Source organism: Salvelinus sp. IW2-2015, linkage group LG27 (genome assembly GCF_002910315.2).
Source record: "Salvelinus sp. IW2-2015 linkage group LG27, ASM291031v2, whole genome shotgun sequence".
In the NCBI taxonomy this organism is placed as follows: Eukaryota; Metazoa; Chordata; class Actinopteri; order Salmoniformes; family Salmonidae; genus Salvelinus; species Salvelinus sp. IW2-2015.
Window position 1 is genome coordinate 2,073,737 of NC_036867.1, and position 11,548 is coordinate 2,085,284.

The window sequence follows — 11,548 nt, forward strand, 5'->3', positions numbered from 1 at the left end:
AGTTATTGTACACGCCCAACCTAAACGATTCCTCAATGCCCATTGGTTTATTAAAAAAATTCTACCAACCCATTCGTCAAGAAAAAAACATTTTCCCGCCTACTCACTTTGCCAGGATTAAGCGGATTTGAAAGTGAACATTTAGGGTTGTTTGAGGTGAACAGAAAGCTGTTATTGGACGTTGTCGTAAGGACACTAGTAAGTTTTTATTTGATCAAATTTGATCTACGAACGTAGCTATGATTTTGCTGCTGTTAAAAACCCAGTGAGCCTTTGTTTGATTCGTTAACCAACTGTACACCACTGAACACTCAACGCCTTGGTTAGGAAGAAGTTTCGCTAGCTACTGCTAGTTAGTTTAGCCGGTAGCTAATTTAGCTAACTAACATGTTATAGGTATCCAAACCATTCACTATGCTTGCTTACATATGGAAATAGAGGTTTATGGCAAGATACTTAACCGAACTACTATAAGTTGTTTGTCACGCAATATATATTTACAGAAAAAAAAAACAGTTACTGTCTTTCGTCCCTCGCTAGTTAAATTACTTCAGACAGTTTAGGATTTACGTTAGCTATTTACACGCAGCAACTTGCTAACGTTAGCCAGGGAGGCTGGCAGGTTGTCTGTCTACACACAATAACTAGCTACAGTCTGCACTGGTCGATATGCAATGATGTTTAGAGTACATTATTGCATATCAAGCACATTATTGCATGTCAGCCGTTGCAGACAAGCAGTAGCCACACAAGAATATGAACTGTCAAATCAACATTTTCATTTATTCTCAGCCAGGGGGCCTTTTGAGAGCTTTAAGCCAGGGGGTCCTAAAAAAGCAGGTATAAAACTTGTCATCACTATTATGAATACAAAGAGAAGTTAGAGTGATGGCTAGGATAAGATAAAATGAACAAATTAAAAATAACTGGAGGAAGGCAAAAATCTATCACATGGGAAAACCTTTGACTGTAATGACTGCTTGAGTCTCTGTCTAATGATCTGTGAGGGTCAGTACTCTTAAGAATATGGAACGGACTCTAACCCTGACCTGTGTTTTCTCCACATATTGCTGCCTTGGTGTTGTTACTCAAACTAACTACAGGTATTTCCCTGTTTTGTCTTCCTCTTGTTTCCCCAGACTACCTCAGAAGATGCATTTTTGTGGACTACTCTACAACTGCCTCTCTGAAACGCATCGATAGAATGAGTCAAGACAATACAAGGATAGAAAAGAACCTGGTATGTGCTTTAAAAAAATAGACCCCTGTCATGGTTAGGGCTGGTGCGGTGACCATATTACCGCCACACCGGTGGTCATGAAGGCAGTCAAATTCCATGTGAGCGTTTAGTCATGGTAATTAGGTTTCTCCAAGCTCTGATGCTGGTCATTAGTAGCCTACTGAACTTGCTAACTGCCTGGTACTCAGCACTCTATTGTCCCTCTAATCACTCTTGACATCAATGCAAATGTATTTGAAAATCTAATCAAACACTTCATGAGAGCTCATGTTGTGCAACATTTCGATAGGCTATACAATTGTGTGAGGAAACAGAGTGATGGCCTCTATTAAAAAGAGGAGGGTCCCATCAGCTTTCTATAGGCTAGGCCTACTATATTTATTTCTAAAGTTTTCTAATATTAAGCACATTGCTTATATTTACAATAGGAGTATAGCCTACCTGGCTGGCATGAAAATGAACCACAGGAAAAGCGTCCTCCATTCACTATTTAAGTGCATAGATGACATGTATTTCTTTCTCCCCCTGCCCCTGTTTTGAGACAGGTGCATGATAATGGTCCATTCTAAATCAGAACTAATTTCACACATATATTGTTTAGTTTATGTAAAGACGAGATTAAATCAAGAATAGTCTGATGGGTGACAATATTAGCCTATCACTTATGAATGATATATTATCACTTGTGAATGATGTCCAGCATAAAAAAAATATTTTATTTTAATTTAATTTTTTTACTTTTCATAGTCGTACACCTCATGTAGCCTAACCCTTAGGCCTATATGTTTTGATAAGGTTTGTATCACAAATAAAGTGGCCAAATAACGTATTAAAATTATGCACATTAATCCACTTTACAAAGAGTGTAGAGCCTAACTGGCATACATAAACAGCGTGTGAGTTTCAAGTTTGGGGAAGATCATTTAACTTCTTGATGCACGGATCCCTTTAGGATCATTTTCATCAACAACTGCTGAATTGCAGAGCGCCAAATTTAAATAAAAAAATGCAAAAAATATTTATATTCATGAAATCACAAGTGCAATATAGCAAAACACAGCTTAGTTTGTTGTTAATCCACCTGTCGTGTCAGATTTTGAAAATATGCTTTACAGCGAAAGCAATCCAAGCGCTTGTGTGAGTTTATCGATCACTAGACAAAACATTACRAACACCTAGCAGCAATGTAGATTGGTCACGAAAGTCAGAAAAGCAATMAAATTAATCGCTTACCTTTGATGATCTTCGGATGTTTGCACTCACGAGACTCCCAGTTACACAATAAATGTTACTTTTGTTCTATAAATATTATTTTTATATCCAAAAACCTCCATTTGGTTGGTGCATTATGTTCAGAAATCAACAGGCTCAAGCGGTCATGAAGGGCAGACGAAAATTCCAAATAGTATCCGTAAAGTTCATAGAAACATGTCAAACGTTTTTAACGTTTGGTTGTTTTTAACATGAATAATCGATAATATTTCAACCGGATGGTAAACTATTCAATAAAAGCGATAAAGAAAATGTTGAGCTACAACTTTCGCGCGCATKAACTAATCGAAGGACATTCAGCTATCCACTGACGCGTTTTGATAAATCTTGCTCATTTATCAGAATAAAAGCTTGAAACTATGTCTAAAGACTGTTCACACCCTGAGGAAGCCATAGGAAAAGGAATCTGGTTGATATCCCTTTAAATGAAGGAAAGGCAGGCAATGGAACAGGGATTTTTCAAAATATAAGGCACTCCCGGGTTGGATTTCCTCAGGTTTTTGCCTGCAAAATCAGTTCTGTTATACTCACAGACAATATTTTGACAGTTTTGGAGACTTTAGAGTGTTTTCTATCCTAATCTGATCTGTCAATTATATGCATATTCTAGCATCTGGGCCTGAGAAATAGGAAGCTTACATTGGGAATGTTATTTTTCCCAAACATAAATATTCTGCCCCCTAGCTTCAAGAGGTTTTAAACCATAAGAATGCATCTTTATGGGTCTCCTCAGTGGCGCAGTGGTCTAAGGCACTGCATCGCTAGAGGCGTTACTACAGACCCGGGTTCATTTCCCTGGCGGTGCCACAACCGGCCGTGGCTGGGAGTCCCATAGGACGGTGCACAATTGGGTTAGGGGAGGGTTTGACTGGTGGGCCTTTACTTGGCATATCCTGCTCTAGAGACTCCTTGTGCCATGCCGGTTAGGCAGGTCATGTTTCGTAGGACGCATGACTCCACCTTCGCCTCCCCCGAGCCCGTTGGGGGATTGCAGCGATGAGACGAGAGAAACAATTTGGGGGAAAAACTAAATGCACCTTTTATAATAAAAACATTACATGTATAATTACATTTGCGGTCACTTTTGATAATGGTGTTTTACGCTAATGGAACATTTGCGCTTATAGCCTACTACCGTGTGCGAATTGCTGCGCTTATAATGCGAAGAAATAGCCTAATGGTTTAACAACATTTTTAAGCTTAACGTCAGCCACATTGCATAAAATGTTTTTAATGCTAGTGGTTGTATTCATTTTGGCTCTATTGCATCCCACAACTGTCCCAGACCATGTTTGGAATATTTATCTCTCGCACAGAATAGAGTAGGTCAATATTTGTACTACGGGGTATAGTAGATTGACATTGGATAGTGCTTTTGCTGTTCGTTAGGCCTACTCATCTTGTTGGCTGACGAAACAAATGTGGACAGTTCTTCCAATATCTTCAATATGCACCTTAGGAATTGGATAAGGACGCGTGCAGTTACAGCCACTCAAAGGGGATGCCGCCATGAAATTAAAGCKATTATCAAGTGCTTGTCAAATTGTGAATGAGTGACTGATGTAGTGTGTACAGCCTGCGCAAAAAAACAAAGCAGAGCTCATGCTTTTCAAGTGACTTTCTTCAAATCATAATTAGTCGCTTCATGCAGCCTTGCAATGTATTAAAAATCAAAACGTATATCCCAATGTTTGTAGAACAACTAAAGTTACATTAATAACTCTAAATTAAGCCTATAGGAATACCTGTTTCTTTGTTAACTGCTCAACACAGAATAGCCGAATGTGCGCACTCCCTCAAATCGATTGGAGAAAATATCCTTTCTATTTTCTTCAGCTTAGTTCCATTGTATTCTCCATACTATAAAATAATTCCATGGAATTCTAATTAAATCGTGTCTACTAAAGGAACTAGTGTTGCCCACAGCCATTTGGCATAGCCAGATCAGGACCCGAGCATAAGGACAACTCAAGAGTATGCTATTCTGTTCTTCTGAAATAGACAACATTTTCTTCATATCATGCTTCTTTAGACTTGCCTAAAATAAATAATGGATTTATTGTGATAGTGTAGGCTATATTATATGGATTTATTACTTTTTAAAATTGTAGATGTTCCAAAGGTCTGCATCAGTGGCTTGTAGGCTGTGTGTGGAAGCCAGGAGATGCTAAATGCGTTTGTTAATTAACGGTCACCATCTGAGGAAATGGTGACTATCACCATCTGAGGAAATTTCGTGACMGCCACAGMCCTATCGTGGTCAGACCAGATATCTGTCATCTCAACTGTCACCGATCAGACTTCTTAGCGTTTATTTTTATTTTTACAGTATACTCGTAAGCAGCGCGGGGCTGAAGACAAAGTTAAAGCTTCTTGAGATCAACATTTAGCAGATGCTTTTATCCAAACCGACTTAGTCATGCGTGTATACAGTTGAAGTCGGAAGTTTACGTACACCTTAGCTAAACATTTACATTTAAGTCATTTAGCAGACGCTCTTATCCAGAGCGACTTACAAATTGGTGCATTCACCTTATGATATCCAGTGGAACAACCACTTTACAATAGTGCATCTAACTCTTTTAAGGGGGRGGGGGGGTTAGAAGGATTACTTTATCCTATCCTAGGTATTCCTTAAAGAGGTGGGGTTTCAGGTGTAAATACATTTAAACTCAGTTTTTCACAATGCCTGACATTTAATCCTAGTAAAAATGCCATGTCTTAGGTCAGTTAGATCTCCACTTTATTTTAAGAATGTGAAATGTCAGAATAATAGTAGAGTGATTTTATTTCAGCTTTTATTTCTTTCTTCACATTGCCAGTGGGTCAGAAGTTTATATACACTCAATTAGTATTTGGTAGCATTGCCTTTAAATTGTTTAACTTGGGTCAAACGTTTCTGGTAGCCTTCCACAAGCTTCCCACAATAAGTCGGGTGAATTTTGTCCCATTCCTCCTGACAGAGCTGGTGTAACTGAGTCAGGTTTGTAGGCCTCCTTGCTCGCACACGCTTTTTCAGTTCTGCCCACAAATTTTCTATAGGATTGAGGTCAGGGCTTTGTGATGGCCACTCCAATACCTTGACTTTGTTGTCCTTAAACCATTATGCCACAACTTTGGAGTATCCATGGGATCATTGTCCATTTGGAAGACCCATTTGCGACCAAGCTTTAACTTCCTGACTGATGTCTTGAGATGTTGCTTCAATATATCCACATCATTTTCTGTCTTCATGATGCCATCTATTTTGTGAAGTGCACCAGTCCCTCCTGCAGCAAAGCACCCCCACAACATGATCCTGCCACCCTCGTGCTTCACGCTTGGGATGGTGTTCTTCGGGCTTGCAAGCCTCCCCCTTTTTCAGACCAGAAGACATTTCTCCGTAGTCTGGCAAACCGTAGTCTGGTTTTTTATGGCGGTTTTGGAGCAGTGGCTTCTTCCTTGCTGAGCGGCCTTTCAGGTTATGTYGATATAGGACTCGTTTTACTGTGGATATAGATACTTTTGTACCTGTTTCCTCCAGCATCTTCACAAGGTCCTTTGCTGTTGTTCTGGCATTGATTTGCACTTTTCGCACCAAAGTACGTCCATCTCTAGGAGACAGAACACGTCTCCTTCCTGAGCGGTATGACGGCTGCGTGGTCCCATGGTGTTTATACTTGTGTACTATTGTTTGTACAGATGAACGTGGTACCTTCAGGCATTTGGAAATAGCTCCCAAGGCTGAACCAGACTTGTGGGGGTCTACAAAAAAAAAAAATCTGGGGTCTTGGTTGATTTCTTTTGATTTTCCCATGATATCAAACAGAGGCACTGTGTTTGATGSTAGGCCTTGAAATACATCCACAGGTACACCTCCAATTGACTCAAATTATGTCAATTGGCCTATCAAAAGTTTCTAAAGCCATGACATAATTTTATGGAATTTTCCAAGCTGTTTAAAGGCACAGTCAACTTAGTGTATGTAAACTTCTAACCCACTGGAATTGTGATGCAGTGAATTATAAGTGAAATAATCTGTCTGTAAACAATTATTTGAAATATTACTTGTCATTCACAAAGTCGATGTCCTAACCGACTTGTCAAAACTATAGTTTGTTAACAAGAAATGTGTGGAGTGGTTGAATAACGAGTTTTAATGACTCCAACCTAAGCGTATGTAAACTTCCGACTTCAACTGTATATGTTATTTGTGGATCACTAAAGTCTCCACGTTGTACATCTTGTCCTCATGGCTCTTTCACTATACTGTCTTTAAGGCATGATTTAATTGTGACGTACCCATTATCTTGGTTCTAGTACGTAACCATAAGCCTATGTGTTCATTTTTGGCAGGACTTTGGCTTTTCAGGCAAGGCGTATGGGTCCTCGAGGAGTATTGTGAGAAGAATAGCCACCAATCTTCCCCTTAAACCATGCCCCAGGGTCCATTTTCAGGTAAGACTGTATCTGCGACAGAGAAGGCAGGCATACTATGTCGGAAGTCTCCATGATCTATGACATGTTATAGAACTAAAAGTGATTGATAATATTCTTTGTAGACTGTCTGCAGCCATACTTTGACAGAGTATGATCTGTGTGTGACATTGTTTCAATATCTATCACTTTGTCAGCGCTTGCTACATTGACTATCTGTCCTCTGCCTTTCTCTGTTCTCTCTCTCCAAGCCTTGTGCTCGTGTCATGTTTTCTTAGCGTTCTGGCCTGATGTATTCTGATCTAATGGTCAAGTCACTTTCATCAAGTGTTTTCCCTGCTTGTTCATCTGTTTTGATGCTCCAACTCTAAACAGAATGGAAAACATGACCCTACGTGCTGATTGTTTGGGATTATTAGTAGGACTGGGACGATGCCAGTATCGCGATACTCGTTAGTGTCATGGCAAAAGAAATGAAACACAAAGCGGATCTAACTTCTTTAGAAAAACAGCCCTAATGTTGGAAACATCAATATGTTGTCATTCAGAGTCCTATTTATTTTCCAAGTTATAGTACACTATTTTACATTCAGAAGGTTTTTAAAGGACCAAAGAGTTTTTTTGTTTTTGCCATTTGTTCCAATTTGGTGAAAACATATTACGGGGCCTTTTGAATGTTTAGATTGATCAGAAGTCTGTTTTTTTTKTKTTTTTTTGCATTAGTCACAGGAACAGTTCTGTGTTTTTAAAGTTTATTTAGGTAGTCATGTTAGTTCCCTGTTCTCAATCTGTAGATTCAGTTTTTGTCTTTTCAACACTGTTTTCTCTCTCCCTCTCTTTAGCTGTCCTTCCTTTCTGTGAGGAATGCATTATGTCTGCTTTAGGTCAGTTCACCTGGAAACCTGTAACAGTAACCTTGTGCTGCTGACACATTTCTGGTAGCATACATGCAAAGGTCCTCTTATTAGGACTGTCCCTTGAAATGTATCCACTGTCCTTATTTCTTCTGTTTTCGTATCTTTCCTATGCTGAGTTTTTAGAGACAGCATAAGGATCGGCCTTGACAGGCTATTGATAGACGGCATAAGAATCTGCGTTGACAGGCTATTGATAGACAGCATAAGAATCTGCGTTGACAGGCTATTGATAGACAGCATAAGAATCTGCCTTGACAGGCTATTGATAGACAGCATAAGGATCGGCCTTGACAGGCTATTGATAGACAGCATAAGGATCGGCCTTGACAGGCTATTGATAGACGGCATAAGGATCGGCCTTGTTGCCGTCTTGTACCCTGCATGGTCTCTGTTTTTTGTTGTCAACCAAAGCCAATCAAATGTCTGTCGGAATGCATTTCCAAGTAGTGTGAATACAGTTTGAGTCATAAGATGAGAATAGCACACGTGTGGCTAAACAGGACCCTGTTTTTCAGTTGAGTTTTAGTTGTTGACCCAATCCTCTGGTATGTAAGGAGAATGTTTAGGTGTATTGTTTAATATGGCTGCCCTGTGTCTCAGCTCAATCCTTACACTGAAGGTGGTAGTGTCCTGAACAGTGCTGGGAGACAGAATGGACTGGTTGCCTCTTTGGCTGATGTCGTCTGGATCGACAGGGAAGAGGAGGAAGATGAAAATGACTGGTTTGGATTTGGTAGACCGAGGTAAGAAGAGGAGAGTGGGGCGTGGAACGGCCACACTTTCTCAAGCTGTGATGCTGTCCTTAGAAAGATACTGTTTATTGACCCATACACTGCTCATTAGGCAGTTCCTTTGCTCATGTGTTAACTATAACATCTTCTCCTCTTCTAATATGGTGCTTGTTTACCATTGGTCCCATTCCAGGTCAGAAGCACCGTCAGGGCTCATGTTCCGTTCTCACCCGCCTCAGCCCAATCAACAACSTTTGCCCAGACGTAGATCATTACCCAGCCTGCACCAGGCCGAGCCAGAGCCCCAGGGTCAAACCCGCAGCAACGATGAGGCCATTCAGAAGATCAGTGCTCTGGAGACGGAGCTGGCCAAACTCAGAGCCCAGATCGCACAGATAGTACTGACCCAAGAGCAGAACGCACAGACACCAGGTATGGAACAGAGAACCCYGGAACACACACACGCGCACACACACACACACACACTAAAGGTTAAAGAAGAATCTTCAAAACAAACACACAAAGTTCAAACAACTCATAGTGGTCTAAGGCACTGCATCTCAGTGCTAGAGGTGTCACTACAGACCCTATTTAGATTCCAGGCTGTTTCACAACCTGCTGTGATTGGGCGGCGCACAATTGTCCCAGTGTCGTTGGGGTTTGGCCGGGGTAGGCCGTCATTGTAAATAAGAATTTGTTCTTAACTGACTTGCCTAGTTAAATCAAATTTGCTGGGTAAGATACAGTACTTCTACATTTTCCTCTAATGACCTATCTGCCTAAAGATGGAAGCTTTTCATGGCATAATTGTCTAAGCTATACATGTCTCACCAAGTTCTCTCCTTCACCTCAGCCCCAGGTGGTCCTCCTGCCCCAGGTCGCCCTCCACCACCCTGCGCCCCTCCACCTCCACCTCCCCCTCCTCCACCCCCACTCATGGGATTCCAGCGGAGCTTCTCAGTCATTGGCCTCATCCAGGAGCGCCGTGGGAAGAAGACAGACGGCCAGACACTGCTGGACCAGGGGCCCAAGCAGGCAGAGGTCCCCAACATGCTGGATGTGCTTAAAGACATCTGCAAAGTCAAGCTGCGCCCCGCTAAGAGGTGGGCACCATGTTCGTCTGACTTCTACATTAGAAGATGAGCACAACTGTTTTACTAACTGAAAACTTGACTAATTTCCAGCTAAAACAGATTTTCCTTACTTCCTGTGTATTATTGTCCAGCCGGCCAGAGGAGAGCCAAGCCAAGCCTAGTGAGCCCACAGATGCTGCGTCTCTCATCGCTAATGCCTTGAAGCGCAAGTTTGCCCATCGCTATCGCCACAGCAGCAATGAGGACAAGGAGTTTGACTTCCCAGCCTCTGAACTGAAACCTTTCTGTTCTGAATTCCCCAAGACCGACAAAGTAGAGGTTCCCCTGGTAAGAGCAACACTGATACTACATTAGTCTATTACATCAACCATGAATCCCCAGTTTGGACCTTATAGTTTCAAACTACACTGTGTAAAACCTTAGATCTGTGTATTTCTGGCTATTGTGTGTCTGGGTTGTCATTTGCTTAACTTTCTCTGGCCTCTAGGTAAGGCAGTACCGGTTGAAAACCCCAGCCCCTGTAGTGAAACTACACCCAGAGACACCCTTGGTAAGAGAAGTGCAAGCATGACAAATCTTAGATTTTATATTTGATGTGAGTTTGGAAACCAATTTGCTCCTGTCTCTCTTTTACCTGACATGTAGTTTGGGCAGCACATGTTGAAATCTACTGGCCAGAGAAAGCTCCTCTGAGCACCCACAGAGATGGTTTGAGTTCTGGACCTCCAGACACCCATGGACACTTAAGTGCCTTATCAACCTGTTTGTCACCGGTCTCTGTGGATGGCCATGTTGTTTCTGACTAGATATGCAATCAATCTACTCACCAACAGTATTGCCTCAGTCTTCAGTTCTTGCACTTTGATAACATACCGTATGTAATATATATATTTGTTTTACTTTTGTTTCATTTAAATGTCTTATTTTTGTTAAATTGATGCCAGTTTTGAAGTCTTCGATCTTAAATTAGGACGGTCCAAGATTGGTTGTCAGATTTTCTTTTAATGTAGATTCTTGTACCACAACTAAATTCCAATGACGTGTTCTGGATATAGTCTAACACTACAAAATCCTAACATTCCTCTCAACTGACAACTGACAATAACTACATGTATTAAAGGGAATTTATGGGATTGAACTGTTTCTAAGTGCACAGAGACAAAGGCTTATCCATGCCCTTTTCAAGGCAGTTTTATTTATTTTTGCCTCACTGGCTACTTCTTACTAGGGATAGAGATGTATGCAGAGAAGAGGGATCATTTTTGTAAATTGCATCCTAGTCAATACTTGTCAAGTTGTAGTTGCTACCAATTATCAAAGCGTCCATGGTTGATTTAATTGTATTTCATCTTGTACTGGGACCAGTTCTGTACCTCACTATGCAGAGTGGACCAAACTTACACTAATAATCTACGTCATTTTATTCATTACTGGGCAAGAGGATGTTTTAGTTCCAATCGGTGTGTATTCCAGATCCATGACAAGCCCATTTTCATCCTGAGGTAATCTACTCCCTCTTTTTAAACCACAGAAAATGTTTTCATATTATATTAAGGGAAACATGTTAGTTTCATACCATAACCAGTTCCACTGATGGTAAACAATTGAAGACATTGGCCAGTTTATTTCAGTGACATACTAAGCTTTGAACCTTTGCATGGTGCGAGTATGGACAACTGTCAGTAATACTTGATTTAAAACCCTAACTCAAACATAGGGATTGTGTGAGGGGAAATGTCATCCACATTTGACAAACTTAGAATCAAATGTATGAATAAAACCAATGAAACTCTGGATGTGTGTGCATGAAATGTTATTTTCAATCACATCAAAGATACATTTCAGGTAAATAGGAACTGTTTGCACATTTATAGTAAT

General features: G+C 40.7%; 1 protein-coding gene across 1 annotated transcript; it reads left to right on the plus strand.

The window, feature by feature from the left end:
- Positions 1-105: 105 nt before the first annotated feature.
- Positions 106-11,464, plus strand: mtfr1 (mitochondrial fission regulator 1). The gene is made up of 9 exons (XM_023973070.2): positions 106-198; positions 1,140-1,240; positions 6,848-6,949; positions 8,446-8,588; positions 8,770-9,008; positions 9,430-9,679; positions 9,802-9,997; positions 10,158-10,220; positions 10,316-11,464. The coding sequence occupies exons 2-9, from the start codon at positions 1,205-1,207 to the stop codon at positions 10,361-10,363; spliced, it is 1,077 nt and encodes a 358-aa protein (XP_023828838.1). The 5' UTR covers positions 106-198; positions 1,140-1,204; the 3' UTR covers positions 10,364-11,464.
- The last annotated feature ends 84 nt before the right edge of the window (positions 11,465-11,548 follow it).